At 42.2% G+C, this 22,209-nt stretch overlaps 1 protein-coding gene across 4 annotated transcripts in view; it reads right to left on the reverse strand.

The window, feature by feature from the left end:
• The window catches only part of TPH2 (tryptophan hydroxylase 2), an 84,064-nt gene that overhangs the window by 14,317 nt on the left and 47,538 nt on the right, over positions 1 to 22,209 (reverse strand). For 2 of the 4 annotated variants that reach the window (XR_011091920.1, XM_068669188.1), the window contains exons 10-11: positions 19,507 to 19,640; positions 19,289 to 19,418 (exon numbers count right to left, since the gene is read on the reverse strand). Coding sequence is in view for 2 of the 4 variants with exons in the window: in XM_068669188.1 (XP_068525289.1) it covers positions 19,289 to 19,418; positions 19,507 to 19,640 (264 nt within the window). In the remaining 2 variants the exon portion in view is untranslated. Of the gene's footprint in view, positions 1 to 300; positions 430 to 16,293; positions 19,419 to 19,506; positions 19,641 to 22,209 lie in introns of those variants that run through there. The other 2 variants (XR_011091919.1, XM_068669187.1) reach the window with 2 other exon arrangements.

The following is a 22,209-nucleotide window of genomic DNA, read 5'->3' on the forward strand; positions in this document are numbered from 1 at the left end:
GGGCTCTATCCTATCCCTTTGTGCTGGACTCCTCAGGGAGCAGAAGGAGGTCCTCACAGTGAACATGTGCATGCCAAGTCCGTAGGAAAAGTATCCATATGCTGCAGCACAGACCGAGATGTCAGAGCCGAAGCTTGTTCTGCACTAGAGCTGAAGCAAGGCTCAGCAGGCTTTTTGTGGTGTAAGGTCCCCCACTAACTGCAAAGTGCAGAACGGGTAGGAGCCAAGCCCAAGTCTTTCACCAACATGAGGGAAAATGAAACCTCCGCAAAAATATTCCAGATCTATGATGTCACTTACCCATATTTGAAAGCTACTCCCACTTCATGGCATTTGAATCGTCTGTCTTGATAACAGAGACTTTCTCTCTTCCACATCAATAAATTCAATTCTTCGGTGTTCCAGTGCCAGTAAGGACATTGTTTAAAACTGTTATGAAACACATCAGTAAAACATATGTCCCTTACATAAGCATATGTGAATACAATGGAACTAAAAGCTGTCCCATTATATCGATGCTGTTGAAAACACATACATATCTGTGCACGTGTAGGAGACAGTGTGTATGTGTAGCTGTATCAATATAGTGAGCATGCATGTGAAAACCAGCCCACTGTTGTCAGTAGCAAAAATGCTTGGGGATCCAAAATTGCATAGAACTTCATCTTGCATATTATATACAGATTTATAGATTTTCTAGCTAAGAATTTGAAGATCACCAGGAGGATTTGACATCTAAATTCCATATGCAACTTCAAAAATATTTGTTTTGCTTCAAAAATGCCTGTGTGTGTAGTCACCTGCATTAATCAGTCATTCACAATTGCAGCTTCCTGTCAAATTATCATTTATTAGCTGAAAATAATTGCATGTGCACATTTGTATGAGCCTTATTTACAAACATATTTTCCCAAGAAGCACACCTCTGGGTACAGATGTACGCATTACATCCTGACAACTCAGTTCTTATCTTGTACCTTTTATTTACTCTAAATAAATAAATAAATAAAATTAAAATAAAAATAAAACCAAAAAGCTTTTTCCCAGACTTCCCTGGAGCAATATCCAAAATATACAGGGTTTCATCCCTGATGAAATCTTGAAATAAAACAAGCAAACCCCTCAGATGAACTCTCCAAGCCTGAGCGGATTTAGTTTAATTTGTCACAGTCCTCTGTGGAGCTGCTGTTCCAGGGAAAGCAGCAGGTCTTGATCTTGGGCTCTAACAGATGGCCCCAACAATATGACAGTAATAGCATCTGACATGTGTTGTTTCAATGATCTCTCTAACTCTGGGAGAAGTATGCAAGCGTTACATACCATGTGCTGCTTCAGATTGTTATTTTTGGCATGCTTCTGTTGGCATATGTTATGATGAACCAATCTCAACATCTTACATTTCCACCATAAAATAAAGGGGGAAAAAAAGGAGAGTAAGTAAGTCCATAAACCTATCATTTAACCTTGTTCCCAAGGTAACATTTCCTTTGCATATGGGTCAGCTCCACAGAAATCAAAACCCAAACTGTATTTTGAAGGATTAGCTGCATTGCATGAAGTGGAGTCCTGGGGACAGTAGAGAGACAAGTTGATGGAAATATTTATGGCCTGGCTCTCAGAGTGTTTCACAGTGACATGTAATCAGTGTTTTCTACCAAACGCATTAAACGGTGGCAGTCTCCAACCTGACTGGCACCTGGCAATTAGGGAGCTGTGAGGGGGGGCCCCAGAAGGGACGAGGCGCCCCTTCGAGGTGGAGCTTTCCAGCTAATTGCAGAGGTAATGAACACGTCCTCTCGCAACCCCAGAGGGTTTTCTCCAGGAACTTGTGATTTTACTCATTGCCAGGTTTAGTAAAATAGGATTTCAGGCTGTGAAATGCTTTCAACTGCAAGTAGCAAAATGTAGCTAAAGAAGGAACATCGATGATTTTCACCAAGTGCAAGTCATTGAAATGTCTTAGCATCATAAACTACTCTTGATTGCTTTTTTCGCAAACGAGCTGCTGCCAAATAGAGGACAGACGGCAACAGGGAAACCCATCTCAGCTGCCTTCCTCTTCAATTTGCAGTTACACCCCCTAACATTTTTCCCCTTAAAAGCTTACCTAGCTCCTCACAAAATTATTTATTGTTATTGCTACGTGGGTTGTTCATTCGGTCAATGAAGGACAGGCTCCAGCAGCCTCTCCTCCCCTGTCCCTCCAGGCCCTACCTCTCCTTGACTCCAGCCGATGCTGCCTTTTCCTCTGGCTTGGCTCAGCCTTGCTCAGAGAAGCAGGAGCTTCCCCCCAGCCCATCTCCTCGTCACAGTCCTGTGTCTTTTTAACCACCTCTTCTCCAAAGAAGTGGGACCCCTCTTAGTGAATCTAAAGGGGCCCTGAAATGGAGAGGTGTGAAAAACCTGCAGCACAGAGATAGATGTGAAAAAATCATGGGGTTTGATGTTTAAAAGAAAGCCATTCTGCAGCACAGCCCTGAATTTTCCTCTCCATGAAGAGGAACACTGTGGGTATTCATTACAAAGGTACTACAGCCCAAACACAAGAAGGTACTGGGGCCTTAGAGAAAAGTTTCAGGGGTCAAAGCCCCCTGGAATGGCCACATCTCTTTCACTCTGACAACAGACCATGAATGGGCTTAGGAAAAAATGGAAACTAATAATGGAAGGTCCCTTCCCTGCAGTGTGGAGAAGACAGGCTGACTGCAGTGTCTGGAAAACCCACCGAGGAAAGGCAAGGAGAAGAGCATGGAAGAGAAGGTCAGGGAGGTCTTCTGCAGGAGCACCCAAGCAGCAAATTGCCACTGTGATGGAGACAAAGCCAAAGGCAGAATGGTTCATTTTGTGTGCAGGGCAAACAGAAGAAGACAGTGTCAGTGCTGACATCTCCAGTTGGCAGCTCTCAGGACACTTGCACAAACCTGCTCACACTGATCTCCTCGATGGCTCGTTTCTGCCCACCCATGGTGCATCAGGGACAGCAGCAGTCAGACCTCAGGCACAGGCACTGCAGGGGGGCAGAGGCCAAATTATGGAGAGGGAAGCCATAAGAACATCTTAAGAAAGGCATATGCAGTCAGTGTACCTCCTCTGGCCAGATCCAACGTGAAGCTGGGCTGCCTCCCTCTGTCCCAGCCCTGACTGTCAGAGGTCCAGCCTAAGGCAATATATCTAATGTGTGTTCACATCCAAGCACTTAAGAGTGTATTCACTCCTCATAGATTGCAGCACCATTAAACTCTTTGTACAGACTTCTTTGCACTTACAATTTGGTAGCCATCACTTGTATGTTTCCAGGAATTAGCTCTTCTCCTCAGAACACACACAATGTCTCTACCATAATTTTCAAAGCCACACATGGCACAGTATTGTCCAGTGCAGGAATCCAAAGGAGAGAATATAAATCAAAAGAAAAGGCCAAAATCTACATGTAATTCCAATCCACTGAGCAGCAAGAGAATTGAGGACCTGGTCTCCTAATCTGCACAGCCACCATTTTAGCAATTGAGAATGTGCACTCATCGGGGCTCAGGGTTTTCCTTTATGTAGCAATTCAGCTTTTAGGTTTCATTTGTTGAGCATTTTATCAACACAAGCATTCCCAAAAGAAAACTTTTCACATCTCCCCAGTTGTAGTTTATTTTCCTCTCTCTCTCTCTCTCTCTTTCTTTTCTTTTTCTTTTCCATTGCTCTTCTTTTCTCTGCTTTTCCTTCCCACCATGTCCCAGCACACCTGCCCCTTCCAAACCTTCTGATAAAAGACTCAGCAATAAAACAAGTAGCACTGACATTGAGTGAAGTCAAGGAGTGTGAAGCTGGCACTTCACTGAGATGAATGGGGTGGAAAGGTTCACACTTTTCTGTTAAGGCTGTCTGCAGACTCAGACAGACAACATTACATTAATTAGGCTGTGGGAAGATTTTCTTGGCAAACAAAAAGGTTAGAAATTCACTTGTTTTAACAGAAGCTTAGATTTGGTGCTCTATGACACCGTCACACCAGTCCTGTTAACTCATCAAACAGCCCGAGTGTTGGGCACAAAGAAGTTATTTTACAATTACAGAGACAAACTACAATTTCTCTCTAAGCAAAGAAGCTTTTCCAGATAGCTCTGATCCATGCTCTTGTCTTTATAGTTTAGTACTACAGTACTCATTTAAGAACATTTCTAATCTGAATATTATCTTACGAGGGTAAGATAGCAGTAGCTAAGCTAAGGGAGAAGACAGCAGTAGCTAAGCTAAGGGAGAAGAAATAACCATGCCCTAAAAGTCCAGCTTCATTTTGCCTGCTCCAGTTCTTGGTGCACAGAGCCACATCCGTTGGGAGAGATGGAGAGTGCCCTTTCCTAACCATGCAGGTGAGAGATGCTGGGCTCTCTTCTTTCAAGTAGAAAACCAAAATCCTCTTATGGCTTTGGTCAGTTCTGCTCCCAGCTGGTATTTTGGGGGAAGAGGAAGGTGACTTTTCCTGCCTCAGGTTTAAAATGGAAAGACCACACACTCCAAATTTTGTGAAGTTAGTCCTCCTGGTTCCAATGGAGCCCACCAACTTGATCATGACTTTCAGGAGACTTGCTCAGGGAAAAAGCTGAATGGAAACCAGAGACAGACTTAGGCAGAAACCTAGTCCTGACAATGACACTCCTAGGTCTTTCCAGAGATGTAGGCACCAGGAAATATCAGAGTCAAACCTGGTTGTCCTTAAGGAATTAAAATACCTCTAGAGCGTAAGCAGGAAAGGAGGCAGCAATTTCCATATTTTTGAATGTAGATATGTACACTTAGCCTAAACTACACATTCAGACTTTGTACCGTGGTACTGACACCTAAATTCAAGGAATGACCTGTTGAAGACATGGATATTCTACTATCAGTTGGCTACCACTAATTAACTCTTTACAAAGACAGAAAATTGGCAGCCTGACGTCACGTCTAATGTTGATGCAAGTGATGATACAAGTGACGATAAGGTTGACGGTACCTCTCCATCTCACAGTGAGACCAATAGTTTATTCAGTGCCTAGTGAAGGCTAGAGAAAAAAGCAAGATTAGAAGGGTAGAAAATTAAAATGTTATTGGGAGAAGCAATCAAGAAACATTATAAAGAGCCTTTGGATAGAAGAAGCATCCCTTTAGTTTGCAACCAAAAGGTCTGGTTATATGCCCAGCCCGCACCTGACAATCATGTAGCTGCATTAGCTGGCATGGGGTCTCTCAACTCCAGCTGGTCAGAAGCTTGCAAAACTGCTGTCCATTACATTTATTACTTCCTGATTATTCTGTTTATAACACGCTCTCCCCAGGGAGTCCCCAGGAGTCCCCCCCCCCCAGAGAGGTAGTGCAGAATCACTAAATGCAGCAGTTGTACCACAGAGGCTCCTACTGAAAGCATGTGCCCTGGGCACTCAAGGATCTGCACCGGCAAGCTGTTATTTTTCACCTATAATTACCAAAATGGCTTGGGATCTGCCTGTCTGAGAGATGCTTCTCTCCCCAGGAGATCAGACTGTCACGGTGGCACTCAGTGGATACTCTCAAGCTGTCACCTTGCCAATTTAAGAAAGAGAAGGAACTGCTTGCAATGATTTTGCTAAAGAGGGCTCAGAGCTTCAGGATATTTTCCCTTATCTTTAATAGGAAGGTAACATTCCCTTGAACTTTTTGATTTTTGCAAGAAGCCCATAAAATCTAAAAAACCTTTTGTAGTGATGATGGCAGTGGTACAGGGGGGATGTGCAATCAGTATTTGTGCGTCAGATCATTGATTGTCTGTGTTTTACCTCCCAGCACTTACGCTGTAAATAAAAAGTACATCATAGGATTATGCATCCAAAACAGGAAAAACAAGGGAATGTATCTTTCTGGAGAACTTTAAGGAGAGTGGAAGATGAAGGGAATATCAGCCCTTGATAGAAATTAATCAAATGAATGGCAAGTAAGACTTAAACTGGCAAAGAAATTTTACATTTCAGAGTGGGACATCTGAGTACTCCATGTCTCACTAATAAAAGAACTCCTGACGTATTATTTCCAAACAATTTTCTACAGTGTTCATATCAAACACCCAAACTATAAACACTGTGACAACAAGTTAGCTTTAACTCAGTTTGGTCAGTTTTTCTCTGGAAAGCATGACACACCATCTTAACTTGAGATTCCTTTTGTCTACAACTCTCCACCTAATTTACATTCACATGCCAATATACTTGCTACCAAATTTGCTCACACCATCTCCTTGTAGACCCCAAGAGCTGAGCATAGCAAGTTAATGTTGGTAGTTTAATGTCTTGAGAGGGAGAATTAGAGCTGTTCTCTTGGCATCAAATTAACCCCTAGCTTGTTTGGATATAAATTATATAGCAAGGGATGCTTCCCTTGATCCTTATCAGCTGGGTGAAGTATGCTCATGTGTAAAGAGATTAGGAGAAGCATGAATTTACATAAAAATTTGTGAAAATATAGACCTGTGTGGAAGAACAGGCTGTATAAGGGAATAAAAGCATACACACCATCCATGAGCAATTACTTGCTCAGTAGAAATTGTTGTGTTTGTTCTGTGTGATGGATGAATAACAGATTACTATGTTTCAACAATAATTTGGAACATATCCTTGAAATTAAGTCTGTGGTAATGGGGTCAAAGAAAGTGAAGATATCATAGAATCATAGAATGTTTGGGGTTGGAAGGGTCCTTAAAGCCCACCCAGTTCCAACCCCCTGCTGTGGGCAGGGACACCTCCCACCAGACCAGGTTGTCCAAAGCCCCATCCAGCCTGGCCTTGAACATTTCCAGGGATGGGGCAGCCACAGCTTCTCTAGGCAGCCTGTGCCAGGGCCTCACCACCCTCAAAGAATTTCCTCCTTATATCTAATCTAAACCTACCCTCTTTTAGTTTAAAGCCATTCCCCCTTGTCCTATCACTACAGTCTGACAGAGTCCCTCCCCAACTTTCCTGCAGGCCCCCTTCAGGTACTGAAAGGCCACAACAAGGACTTCCTGGAGCCTTTTCTTCTTCAGGCTGAAAAACACCAGCTCTCTCAGCCTGTCTTCTTAGGAGAAATGCTCCAGCCCTCTGATTATCCTCATGGCTCTCCTCTGGACTCATTCTAGCAGGTCCACATTCTTGTGCTGGAGGCCCCAGAGCAGAGCAGAGGGGGAGAAACTCCCTTGCCCTGCCAGCCACGCTTCTTTTGACACAAGTTTACTGAGTCCAGATAATAATTTTCTGTTCTTACCACATCAATAAAGCCTTATCTTTGGCACATGGCCTACTTTACCTCCTCCAGAAGTTCAAAAGAAAGAGATCCCATCTGCAGCTCTCTGCAAACCCCTCCAATCCAAGAGATTTCCAGCAACTTCAGACCAGGGCAAGTGACCTGGTCTTTGGACTTTGGGCTCTGACACCCCTAGCACTAAGAAAATTCTTCTGATCTTTGACCACCTGAGGAAGATCTTCACAGGATTTCTTTCTTGAGCTGTAGGGGCTGTTTGACCTCCAGGCTGCACAGATGGAGCGTGCAGTTCGCTCTGAACTGTTACAGGAATAAGTCAGCAGCAGGCTGACAAACTAAACTAGACACAAGTTGCTGCCTTCTTTTGCAAAACTGCACTCCTCCATGCATAAGGTTGTTTCATTTTGTGATTAAGCTTGCTTTAGCCCCTTCATGGGAGATAGAAGAGATCTTACTCTGTCAGGAACAGAGCTTACTGATTAATGATCAGTAATTAATGTCTCAGGCAAAAGCATGGAAAATGGTTCACAGAAGAAAACAGTAGGCAGACAGTAGTGCCGTAGATCCTACTACAAGAATTAGATGCAATCTACAACACTGCCCACGTTTGGCTTAGAAAGAGACGGCAAAGCTTTGGGTAGCAGCTTTATTAGAATGTGTCAGCAGCATTTGTGAAGTGTCCTGGTCTCAGTGTTATGGAACAACTGAGGCTGGAGGGGATGCCTGGTGGTTGTCCAGTCCAACCTCCCACCCAGATCAGGATCAGTATCAGCTGGGCTTTGAGTGCCTGTAAGAATGCAGCCTCTCAGGATGGCCTGTATGAGCATCGTCAGAGTAAAAAAAAAAAAAAAATCTTCTGTTCAATTTCCAGTATTTGAGCTTGTGCCCATTGCTGTCACTGGGCACCCCTGAGAAGAGCCTGTCTCCTTTTTGTTCCATCCACCCCCTACACACACACACCTCCCATGAGAGACGCATACACACTGATAAATCCCTCCCCTCCTCCTCCCTCAGGGACTGCATGGCAGCCGGCCACCAAATCAGAGCTGTCACATCAACATGGTCAGTGAGCACTGGGCTGTGCTGGAGCACGAGGGTGTCCACATGAGGGAGGAGAGGAAAAGAAAGCCCTGGTGCCACCCTGTGCTACTGCATCTACCATGGGTGTATGGCCCTGCCTGTCCTTCCCCTCCTGCCTCATTAGGCCAGGTGGGGTTGCCACCAGTGGCTTCTCCTGGGTTAATAACCCCTCTTTTACATAATAGCTATGTTTGTTTTTTTTTTTTCCAGGATTATATAAACAATATATATTGTCTGTCTCCTTATCTGCTGAAGTCTCAGTCTAGCCCCTCATCGCCATACTTTCTGTTCTGTAATTATAAACATTATTAATGGTTATCCATCCTCTGTGAAGTAAAGTGATCTTGACTACACCAGTTAATCAATACTTGGATAAATGAACTGAGCTTTTCCCTGGGCTAGGACAAGTAATTGTAATTATGAGATGCGATCAGCTGGTGAAGTACGGTTACTAACACATCCATCTGGCAGAGAAGTGAAGTTTCAAATATCCGTCAAAAGATTGTTGTTTCACTGAGACAGTATTTCTTTAAATCTAGTTAAGCACTTGTCTGAAGCCATTAGCTTTAGCTAATCAGTTGTCACCCATCTGAGGAATGACAAGCGAGAGTCTAACGGGCTGAACACTGTGGTCCCTTGCTGGCACCGCTGTCCATCTGTCCACTCGCGCACCGAGCAGAAGGCATCGCATTCACAACAAGGTCACACTGCGTCAGAGGGAAAACATCAGAAGGCAGAGTGGATGCAGATCTAAGAAAACAGTAATTTACTACAAGTCTTAGACACTTTGAGGCATCTGGTAGTCAATATGGTCTACTTATATAATGCTTGCTGGGCTTGCTGCATGAGAACCACATGTGCTGCTTTGCAGAGCCCTAGGCAGCCGTTCTGATGCAGGAGACCATGGAGAAATCTGCCCAGAAAATAACATGGCCTCTTTATAATTTACATGTACGTACACACACACTGAAAAATAAAATTTCAGCTGTATTGCCTAGCTGGTGATCCAGCCAGACACACGATTAATTAAGGGAAAACGATAATTTAAACACAGAAGGAAAGAGAGCAATAAAATATCAGTTTGCTTTTTTGCTTTCATTTCTTAAAAAAAAAAAAAAAAAAAAAAAAGGTTGTTGGGACTCGTTTTGGGCATTACAGATCCCCGTGCTGGGAAATGTCCAACAGTGAAGGATGTGTGCAAGCTGCTTGCACTTACGCAAATGTGTGAAAGTAGGTGTATGGTCTGTCATCTCATCACAAAACATTCCTCAGAAATCAGCAAGAAATAAAGGTCCTTTCTGCAGTAGCAAAGATGAAGTCATCTTCTAAAAGGGAAACACAAGTCACCTTTCACCACGTGGTAGTGCCCCAGGCAACTGAAAACAAGGGTACAAGAAGGAATCACAAGGAATAAATGCTGTTTGAGACAACTTCTGGTGGTAAGAGTGCCAGGGAGGCTGGATGAGGAGCAGTCATTCTCTAGAATTCAGTGGTGCTTGAAAGGGGGTTCTGTTTGCCCCACGTTAACAACAGAAGCAAAACACTTCATTTTTGAGTTTTTGGATTCTTTTCCTTATGCCATGTCCAGCAGAAAACAGAAACTCAGGAATTTAAGGGAAATCAGAGAAATCTGTTGAAGCTACCTCATCATAAGAATGGCGATGTGCAAATTCTGCCCAGACATAGGCATACTTCCAGACAGCCCTGGGACCAATGTGATCTCTACTTCTTAGCTCAAAGAGCTAGCTAATTAACTGCAAAGGGCCATCACAGCATGGTATCTGTTTGGGCAGATTCCTCCTTCTCCTCCAGATATACGATTTATTCCAGAGCTAAACAAAAGGGCAGGATTCACCTAGTTTCAGGCCACTGGCAAGGTTTGCATGGGATTTGCTGCAGTCGGAAAGATATGGGGTGAGATTCACCTAATAATTCAGGCAGCTACATTCGTGCTAATTACCCAAAGCTACCTTTACTGAGAAAAGTTCTCACAGGTTTTACTTTCAGGGGTCACCAGGAACAACATGCAAGACAGCTGCTATGAAATTCATAGTCGTGTGTGGTTGTCAAGCCACCGATGGGCACCATCCCACCAAGGCAGGCCACCTCTCTGCTGCCCGCACCTCCTCAGCAGGATCCTGTATTTCAGCACCCACACTGACTGCTGCTGTTGCTGTCAATTTAAATGGCTCTCAGACTAAAAGCATTTTTAGCATGAGCCTTATACTCATCATTTACAGTGAGCATTAGGGATGGACTTAGATGCTCCCATGAACTGTCAGTCTCATCACTACCTATAAGAAGGGCCTGCTAAAGGTAATTGCTGCTCCTGACTTCTAGCTTTTTTGTATTTTATCTATGCAGTTTGAAATAAAGCTCCTAAATCCCCAACTATGCAGGCTGTTGCCCTTATTAATAGGCTTTACAGCTATCTTTATAGCTATCTGCTTCTTCCATCCAACCCGCTGACTCTCACTGGATTTTAAAAAGTCTACTGAGTTTATACAGTATACGCTTTGGGACAGCCCTTTCACAATATATTTTTCTAGAATCACTTGTGAAATAGCCCTGATAAGCTCAAATGCGTCATAAATAGTCAATATTAACAAGTGACTAATTACACTATTCTGGAAGGATGTTTTTGGATTTTGCCTCATTCCAGCACTCTGATTGTACCAGCAAGAAATGTATGCAGCCAGGGCAGGCTCACAAACATTTCCAGATTAAAAGCTGAAATTCCTTATAGTGCAAGTGATTCCTGTCTGAAATAAAACTGGGGTTAAAGGCAGAAAAATGTCATCCTATCTTGTAAGGCAGTTTAGCACATTTACCAAATGCCTCTGGGAGAAACATCCCGTTTTCACCAGAGCTTTATGTGGCCAATTCAGCTGTAACAGTTCTGGCTATTTTACTATTGACAATTTGACAGGGGAACTCAAACGGGAAATGTTTTGTGATTTCCTTTCACAAACCTGAATGGGGAAAACATTAAATAGAAATTGAAAACTGAGGTCTGTTGGCATTTTTTTCTGTGCACCTATTTTCTCAGGAAATTTAACTTCATTTTTAGACAAGTGGTCCAATAAGCTACTGGCAAGATAACACTTGCTCTATTTCCCCTCCCTCAAGCCTTAAACAGCCAGGATTTATACAGTTATTTTTATTCTTTTCAGATACTGCTGCCTTGCCTGTTTATAAAATGTAAGAGGTAGACAGATAATTGTACTATTTCACTAGTAAACAGGGAGCTGAATATGAAACTGAGCTCAGAATTGGAAACCCTGTCAGAGTGTTGGTGAATCATTGTATGAAACAAATTGTTCACTTTCTGTTCAGTCCATTAGCTACAAGGATGGAAAGAATTGCTCTCACAACGCATAATGCTGCAATTTCCTACATTCACTTAGCACTTCCCCTTTCCCTTCTGCAAATCAGAGGCATTACATTTGAGATTTAATTCACTCCCTCTAACCAGGTTTTCATTCCCAACTCAGGCAAACCAAGCTATTGCTCTGTGAAAAAGCAACAGCTCTTATATAGCATTCATGAATACAGTGCTCTTCCTCTCCTTGGAAATAAGGTAATAGCAGGAAAACACAGAGAATTACAGAGAACCCTGTGCCTATTCAGCTGCAAACAGCTCCCGTTTTGATTCTCCTGAGCTTTTTGAGAGACTGCATATCAAAACTGAATTCACAGGAACCCCATGTCCTTAGTATGCCTGATTGTGTGCTCAGATTGTGATGAGAAAATCAATACTCGCCAGCAGTTACCACACGGTTGCTCTTTCCTCGTGTTTTTAAGTCTGTGGGATCTGTTGGCGCTTTTAATAGTCCCCAAGTATTAGGCTTGCTGAGCAAGCTGTTTAAAGTGATTCTGGTTCTGAACGAGGGCAGGGAAGACAGCATTGCTACAGCTGAGAGCCCTGTCTATCCTGCAGGGCTTTGCTCCAGCAGTGGGGCAGGTCTCAGCATCCAAGGGAGAACTGTGTCCTACCACACTGTACGCAGCCTGAGACCTTCTCCAGGCTACTCAACTCTGCATGGCAGCATCCTGCGGCGAAATAGCCCCGGGCATGTAGACAAGCGAGTGTTCACGCATCAGTTCAGCTGCTCTGTGGGCTGCCACTGGTCTCAGAGAAGAGGGGGCTATGCTGGATGGCTGAGAATGGCCAAGGGCACTGTTTCTGCAGGGTGACTGCAGTAGGAGGGAGGTCTGGAAAGGATGACTTTGTCACCTCTGCCTGGTGCTTACAGGGATGGTGCTGGTGGGCCTCTTGCATGCTATTTTTTTCAAGCTGAAGCTGTGTATCAAAAGGAAAAATATGGAAGGAGAGAGATGAAATTCAATTTTTGGTGCTTTTCAACCTGTTTTTCCTACCTTTCCTGCACATACGTCAGCATATGTTAACTCATCCCTCTACAAAAACACCTCCAGAAAAATCCTGAGGAGGTGCTCTCTAAAAACAAGTTGCAAAAGACAGAAAAAAAACGGGTGTTTTGAGGCCACAGAGCAGCTAGGAGTGGGAGCCCCTCTCTGGGGCTCAGGTGGCTTCTTAACTCCTGCCCTCATCAATTAGCATGGACTCAAATAGCCTGCCCTTGGCTGCATTCACTGTGCTGCCCAACAAGGTGAGCAAGCAATGAGACCTCAGAAAAGATCAGACCTTGTTTCCTCCACATCTTCTGCACGCTGCATTTCTATTCTGGAAATAACACTGAAAAAGAGGCTTTTAAAAATGCTGCAAATGAAATAAGAAACAGGCCTGACATGCCTGACTTGCAGCTCAAGCTCCTGCTCTTGCAGATGCAGATCTATCTCTGAAAACAGAGCCTGGGCTGAGACCTGGAAGTAAAACACTGCCTTTCAGTCCACTAACTACAAAACCTATTTTGAGCTAAACCTAATTAAACTGGTGGGTGCTGGCAGTGTGACGCCTCTTGTGTTGCTTTTGGAGCATTTTTGACTGCCTGGTCCCCATCTGATGTGACACGCCTGCTTTTTCATACCTTTACCTGTGATGATCTACCAAGAGTAATCAGCAAAAGGGAATTCAACCAAAATGAGCCTCCCAACAAATTCTGCTAGAGTAGCAAATCCACTGTGTGCATGACTTCAAACTCATTTACTGTTAACTGGTCTTATTAACCTCTCTGAAGTTAGCAATTCACTATAAGGAGGGATGATGAGGGAGGGTAGTATTTTAGGTGAAACCATAAGTTGTCAGCCCCTGGGAAATGACAGCATCACACCTTCAGCATTACTCTACTTCCTTGTATACTAACAAGAGTCAGTAGAGAGTTTGGGGGCAACAAGAAAAGCTGGATGCTGGGAACATCAACCATTACATAATTAATATATCCCTTTATAATCCTTACAGAAAAAGCAGTAACACAAATCCAAAGCTGTTTTGCAAAAGAAATAGAAAACAGAATTGATTTAATAGGAAATAAAAGTGCTTTGATTTGTGCCATGCTGGTCTCAAATCACCCACTTTGTCTCCTGTGGGGAAGCAGGGCTGTTTGGCTCTGAAGTGCTTCATTGTTGCTCTGTTATCAGAATTGTATTCACTCTGGATCTCATGCAGAAGCCAGGGATGTAGGCGTTATTTGGTTTGTATTTCAGGCTATGTGCCAGTTTATCAAGGACTGAAATCTACCCCCTGCTGCTTTGAGAACTCTTTTCCTCTGAAGGTGGAGTGTGACAACAGCAACTTCTTCTCCAGTATTTTTTCTGGACATTTGAAATTTATGACTATGTTAAAAAAATGTCCATCTGAATATCCATCACCCACTTGCATTTTAAAGCATGTGACTATGTAACCCATTTGACATTTATTTCACCTGAACAGTCCACTCTGGGCCAAATCCCAAGAAGATGTCAGCACTTATTTTTTGTTTCATCTTAGCATCTCAGCTGTTGGCATAAAAATATGAATTCCTATTCTTAGGTGTTAGAGTGCCTTTTTAAACTAAACTTAGTTGTTGCAAAATGTTCCAAATAGACATCACTGAATTCCAAATATGTTGTATTTACTTACCCTTCTTCTACAACCAGATAAGAAATGAAACAATGGACATTTTGTGAAATATTTCAACCTAGCAGAATATTATTTAATCTCCAAGCTCAATTCACTTACAGGAAAATGCCTAGGACATCTCTGCAGCCTTCACTATGCCAACTAGAGGGACTTGTTACTAACAAATATTTGCTTGTACAACCACCTCCTAGCTCCATGTTTTAAGTGTACTTCAAAGTCCAGCAGAGGAATCTGTCACTATTGACCTATTTTTCACAGAGAATGTGGGAACTTGTCTGTGAAACATCTCCAGAGATTAAGCGACTGATACGACAAGGCATAGCCATTACTTAGCAATACCAGAATTACTTCCTTTGCAAATGATTTGGAAATACGATAATAGCTTCTAGTGAGATAAAAGGGAACCTGCCATATTTCTAAAAAGGCACAGACTGTCCTGCTGAAACAATAAAAGGAAAGGTCAGAAAGCCGATTTCCTAGATTAAAGAGCTGCATCAATCCTTACCCAGCCCTTAACATGACACTGGGCCGAGCAGCAAATGCGGACCCCAAGTTCCCTGGCCCAGCTACATCAGGGGCCTGAACCAAAGCCCCCTTCTGGAGCACCCCAGTGGGTTTCTTTCTCTCGGAAAGCAGGGGGTTAGGGAGAACAGATGGCTCCAGGCCCAAATTTAACCACCATAGAAGGTTGGTGCATGGCTGGAGCACTCAGGTTCAGGAGCTTGAAAGAGCTCCAGCCTCTCCAGATTGTTCAAGGGAGCACAGTCTAACTGACAGCCCAAACACAGGCATGGATAGGATGAAATATGCATTTCTGCTTTGTTTACAAAGTTGAGCAGCTTTAAACCTTGTTCAGAAAAAAGGACAAATGCTGGTTGCTCACTATCAGCCTTCTGCCTCTGGGTAGCTGCAAGAAGCAGGCAACTCACCCACAGAGCTCCCTCAGACGGCCTACGAACTTAAAATAGAGCCGCAGAGCCGCCACTGGAGACTGCACTCAGATTGTTGATCCTATTCATCCCCTAAAAGGAGATGGAAAGATGAAGAACCACTCTTCAGGGCTGGTCTGAAACCACAGGAACACGCAGGGGTGCCTGTGATGTGCAGCTGCTCCACAGCAGTGAGCGAGGACCATTACTGCTTTTGTGGGCCGTCCGGAGCCTTTTTCTGAGCAGCCTGAACCCTTCTCCACGCAGCTGTTGTAAGGGACTTCAGGATGCCATACAGCTTATCCCCTGGGCTCAAGATTGTGAGAATATCATTCCTGAGAGAGATTTGGCTAAACTGGTCTCTTACTGACAGAGGCCTTGCTGTCTCCCTAGGCAATCAGTCCCCCAAGTTTCCCTGCCCTCACTGTTACAGAACTTGGTGCTCCCGTCTCGCAATTTAAGTCCATTAGTTCTCAAGGCCGGAGAACAGTTTGTCCCTTCCATTTTGCAGCTATTTCTCTGTGTTTGAAAAAGGTTATCATGTCTCCCCCTCAGTCTCCTCTACTAGAAAATAAGCAATCCCAGCTTCCCAGTTGATCACACAGAGGCCAGGCTGCTGCTGGCTGGTGAGAGCTTTCAGCAGCTGCTGACTGGGCTGGATTTGTACCAGCAGCCTTCAGGTGAATGTTTTCACCAGCTTCAGCTCCTGCAGCCAGGCTGCCCTTCCAAAGACACAAAACTTTCTTCTGTAATCCATTACAGAACATCAGTAAATATACATTATAGTACAGTAAGTTTCTGGAGTTTTCTCCATCACACTGGGATATCATAACAAGAAGAAAAAGACACCCTATGTCATGAAAGACGTATTGAAGGCCTCAACTTAAAACAGCCTTCTAAACAGGTCCCAAGGAGTAGAGAGAGAAAACACAATATAATACATTGTGTTAACACCTTCCCCACTCCATCCCCTCCACCGAATAAATGAAATGAAACGCATGAACCATGTCTTGGCTTGCAAATGAAACTTGGTATTTGTATTTGCTGCAATGTCTCAGAGTGCTGTTTTTCATTTTAGACTTTGCATGGTAGTAAACACTGCAATGCTTTACATTCATTAAGCTCGGGCCCATTTACTCTGTGCAGGCAAAGCAAGAACATATATCTCAGACCCATAAAGCATCAGTTCAGAATTACACAGGAAATAAATGAGCCTAAGCAAGAAGTCCAATTTCCAGAGTCCAGCTCACTAAAGCTAAACAAGCACCTTAGATAAATATGGCCTATTTTAAATGAAACGTTAGTGTAATTTGATAACTGTCAATAATTCCCTCATTATGCCTAAATGAGCTTGTCATCCAAGGAGATTGCTGCATGGCTGATCTTAATTTGCTAATAAAAACTGCAGAGAAGAATTTCAGCTAAGCTGGAACTATTTGATTCATAAAAGTGCAATAGTGCACTTTTTAAAGCCTTTCCGAGTCCCTGTTCCTGAGTGGCTGAAGCCCAAAGCAAGTTCGCCCTGTAGCCTGTAAGAACACAGCTTTACTATGTAAGAACAATGAGCAATTGTCTCTCTAAATCACTATTATTCCTCAGCTCATTATATTTAATTTATTTTTAATCATCTTGTATAATAGAAATAAAATCATTGGATTAAGCATATATCTAGCAGCAGGAGCCCATTATCCTTTGACAATGTTCTGTTTCATTGACATTATATCTTCATTGTAGACAGTTTCCTTGCCATCGTTAGTCCTAAAATGACTATTGGATTTCAAGGGTTTCTCCCTAATCCATAATAAGATTTACTCGTTAACAGTACAAAACAAAACAAAGATATGCTTCTATTGTTTTATGTCTGTGGAATCCTTACTCTAAGCTATTCAGGCAAGTAAAGAAAAAAATCCAGATATTATAAGTATTTTAAGCTTTCCTGTGTAATTCTGATTCAAAGGAAAATCTCAATAACTTTGCACGCTTTGTATCTTTGTTACTCCTTTTGGTTTTGTTTTACTTAAGCAAGCAACAATACTTTGCCAGGTCTTCAATTAATTGAGTTGTACTATTCCTTGTGCAATGATTTTTCAGACCAGCTAAAGCAAATATCAGTTCAGTCTGTTTTCTCCAGAAAGGGCTACAAGGGGTTCATCAGATTCTGTGCAAAGAAAGAGGGAGAAACTTCCAGGCCAAGGTTGCCGATGACTCCTCTGTGATAAGTACTTGTTAATGGAGTCAGCACTAATGTCAGGAAGTTAAAAAACTCCTCCAGCATGCTGATCCCCATGGGATAATTCAACAGCTCTTCATTTGTAACAGTGGCAGTCACAGTTAAATCTAAAACTAGATTTTTCCACACCCTATTAACAGCAGAATTAGAATGCAGCAGGGACCATCCAGAGAAAAAAAAAGCATTTTCTGTTATCTCATAGTTATCTTTGAGGAGGTAGCAGATTTCCCTATGAAAATTATCCTTATAGATTGCCTCTTATTTAAGGATGTGCTGATACTATCAAGTGGTGCTCTCTTTATGCTGAAATTGCTAGCAACTCTTAAGAGTATCTGCATGACTCTTTCAGCTGGGAGAGCAGCTTCAATGGATATCTATTTTCCATATATGTAGACAAGCCATGACATTTTCACCCACACTGACATGATCTGCATAAGCCATGTGGTTTCCATTAGGAAGGGTCCATACAGCTTAGTCAACTCTCCATTATCTTGGCTAATAGGAGAATAGAATAACTCAGATAAAGGAAAGACATGCATAATTATTGCTTCCAGATAAGAGCTGGCTCAAATATTTCTATGCTGTGCTCCCCAGACAGAGCTTGTACTTCTGTCAGAGCTTGCTAACTTAGGGTTTATTAACTCAGGCATTACCTGCATCCATCTGGTATAAGCTAGGCAGCTTGGGTGTCTCTATGATTTAATCACCCCACAAGTAATCTACTACCTGATAATCATCTTGACTATAATTAAATAACAACTTCCATATTCACCTTTTTATATGTACTGATACGATGTAGACTCAGTCATGCATGCCCATGTCAAGGTTGAATGTGGGATAATGAGGAAAGGCAAATTATGCATGAAATGCAATAGAGGACTATGCTCAAAGGGAATGCAGAAGGCACACAATGATGTAAAAGGGCTTTATATTCACATCTAACAACCTGGAATTAACACAGGCACTTCCACTCTTGTTTCCAGATAACCCCTGCAGTGGAAGTATGCTCAGGATTGTCACAGGTAATACATGTATGAACTACCACTACCTTTCTGCATGAATTGTCAGAGGTTGGTTTGTTTGTTTGCTTTTATTGTTTTGCAGTTACTCAGCCACATTGAACATTTGTCAGTTGTAAATTCTCATAATCTGTAACCTCTACAGACCTTTTAGTACTATTACATAGCCTTCCTGATCTCTGCATTGGTATATAAATTGTATTGTTCAGTCACAAGAGACACACAGTTCTGTTACAAATATATGGGCAAAACACTGTCTTCACCACTATATAAAGAAATACAGATTGTCTTACAAAGAAAATGGAAAATGTTGCGAATACTTTTTTTCTAGATTCTTAGGGGAGGAAAGGGATTGAGAAGAAATAAACTCAGGCTTAATGAAATCAGCAACACCATTTCTTATACATCAAAGGGAATCATCTTAAGGAAACAAAACTATTGCCAGGCAAGCTTTTACTGGTGTACTTGTACATGACATTGTGTTGAGGAATTGCTGGTTATATTCTGCCACACTCCATGTTGAGTTTACAAATTAGCATTGCCTTGGTTTGTCTGCACATTACAATTAGACAGAGCTACACAATGTTGCAAGCCACAGGCCAAGCTGAAAAGGGAAAATTGATGGGTTTGAAAAGTTAGCCATATCATGTGATGTTACTAGACCGGCTACAGAAAAAGCAGCTGACAGCAAATCACAGTGCCACACATATCAAATCCCTAAGTATCTGTTCATTTTGCTTAATGCATCACATACAGTGTTTAGATCGCTGCGGAGGTCCTGGACAACATTTTCTATACTCCTGGTATCCTTCAGAATCTCAATGCTCTGCGTGTATGGATTGAAATACACAGAGAAGGGACGGTTGATTGATTTAGCAAAGTCCCTGAAAGAAAAAAAGAAAATTAACACCTTTTTTTTTCTACCACTAAAGAAAAGAAAATTAGATTTTAGAGTCAAGGGAAATAATTTACCTCATCTTTTCTTTGGCTTCTTCAAAACTTTCTGAAACAAAGTAAGCTTCCTGAAATGTGGTGATAAGGCATTCTTGCAAACAGGTTGTCTTTGGATCGAATGTTTTCACCTTGGCCTTGTCAGAGAGAGCATGCTGCACAATAAAACACAGGATCTGTTAAACCATATCTTGATACTGCTTTGTATCTGTACAACAGTTCATATATACAGCTTCACTGTGCTATATGTTTTCTGTTAGTTGGTAGCCTCTCTTGTGTTATGTACAGTGGTCTTTCAGTGTGAATAGAACAAATCATCTGTTACTCATAAAAAACTATTTTTAAGAGTCATTTTTCCCCATAAATACTTAATAAAATAACAAAGAGAAGATTAGAAATCCATCTGCCATATAAGCATACACACCTTTAGATGGAAATGAGAAAGTCATAAAATAACCATTCCTGACACATTATCTACAATTACAAATATGTATATCCCCAAATGTCACTTAACTGCAGAATTGATCATCATCCTCGTTGGTGAATTAAGCCTGACCAAATCATTCACATATCCTGCATTACATTTTCAGGCCAAATTCATGTACTATTTTCCTGACAGTGAGTTTGAGTGAAACTATATAAATGAAAACCCATTATTTAGTGCCCATGTAGTGTGTGCTGATGAAATGCATTGCCCTCCCACTACATGCACCTGAATAGTGATCATTGGTTTTAATACTGTAAGAAAAAAGGAACTAAAAAAGAAAAAAACAGGCATGCAGAGGTACAAAGCAGACGCTAAGCAGATGAGGCATGAAATATTGCTGCCCAGAGAAGAGATTTCAGATTAGCCTTCATTTTTACATGACTGGCAAAAGCCACTAGAAATGACACAGAGGTTTCAGAAACTGAAGACCTGGTACTGAGACATTTTAACGATAAAATTTATTTCTACCTCCCCCCTTGGATGCTTATGTTAGCTTTTGGATCTAGTTTAACTCTTAGAGCACACACATTTTCATTCTCAGTGCTCTCTGTACTAAAGTACAAGGTGAGGCAGGAAAGCATATATAGGTCAACTTCTGTTAGGCCACTAATATCTATCCACAGGGAAGATGTGCATGAAAAGCACTGAGAAATGACATGGAGAGAGAAAATCCCCGAGATATGAAGGTGTCTCTTATTTCTTTATTTTTATTTGTGCATGGACATACTTTACAGCAGAGTAAAGTATCAGCCTTGAGGTATTCACCACTGTTTACCTGAATTCTTCTTGCTTATGCTCATTTCTAAATCCATGTGAAAGGCTCTGAAAATATCACACTAGTTAGTTCTCAACCTGCTGTTGCCAAATAACAGGACATAAAACTGGAACAAGAACCTCTTCCTCCCACCCTCTCTCTCTCCAAAAATAAATACATGAAAAATTAATGCATGGTAGCTTAAAATGTCAGGAAACTAACTTTCTTTAGTACATGTATCATCTCCTTCTCACAAAGTTTGCTGTTTCTAGACAGCCATCAGTGAAACAGGTTTGAAAACAGAAATCAAAAATGGTCTACGTCAACCAGCACCCTCTTCTAAATCGATTGCAGAAACAGCCTCACCCTGACACTATCTCCTTGCACAGCCACACTGTGATCTAGTACCTGTAAATGTAGGCATTTACCTCCTTCCACTGAATTGGTTTGTCTTGACTGGCATTATAAAAAGCTCCCTGGGTTAACCACGGATAACAGCATCTCCTCTTAAGGTGTCTCTGTACTTTCAGATGGGACCTGATGCTTCAAATGTCTAAAGGACAAAGTTTGAAAACTCCGAGCAGAATTAGTGAAGCCCTGTGCAGGAAATCAAGAGGGTGCTACTGGCCATGCTTTCTTAGGAACTGAATCACTTCTGGTGACCACTTCTGGCACATGGATTCTTTCCTGTACTGTTACAGCTTGAACAGAAAGAGTGACAGAGTTCTTTCTCCTCTTCCCCTCACAAATGGCCTCTGCTGGTACAGGTCTGCTCCTTGGACAGAAATACAGTGAGAAGGGATTCTGCAAAATCACAAACAACTACTCGAATCACTGAGCCCTCGTTACATGAAAGGAGATAGTTTAAAGAGAAGCAAAAGCTAATTCTTTATCACAGCAGATGTCCTCTGAGAGGGCATTTCTGGTTCTTCTTCCCAGATTATCCACATGAAATGTCTCCTACTTTGTGGATCCCAATGTAGCTTGTGCATGGACAGAGCTGCTGCTTCCAAAGCAATTCAGATGTGCAGACATCAGGAAACATGCAGCCTGGAAAGAGATGGTACAAAATTCTGACATGCCTTCCAAGTTAGCTGACACCTGATCAATTATTATTGTTAGGATTGCAGTTTTGGAATGAAGTACCTAAATTCTGCTGAATTCCCACCTGAGATACGTATTTCCCTTCCAGGAGACGGCCTTTTGGCTCCTGGATCAATTAGGCATTGTCATGATGACCAGAGCAATGGGAAGGATCCTGCAGTTCTGGGTAGTGTTTTGAAACGCGGCAGCCTGAAAGACCTTCATACAGACCATAAACTGCTTAGCATGAACTAGGATGGTCGGGACACTGACTCAAAGCTGAGATAAAGGCTTTTTTTCAGAAACATTACGGTGCTCTAAAACGTTGCTCCTTGGCACTCTCAACATTGTGAAGTACAGAATCTCAACAACAAAAAAATTTCACCTGGTGAGTCCAAAA

Source organism: Anas acuta, chromosome 1, assembly GCF_963932015.1.
Source record: "Anas acuta chromosome 1, bAnaAcu1.1, whole genome shotgun sequence".
Lineage (NCBI taxonomy): Eukaryota > Metazoa > Chordata > Aves > Anseriformes > Anatidae > Anas > Anas acuta.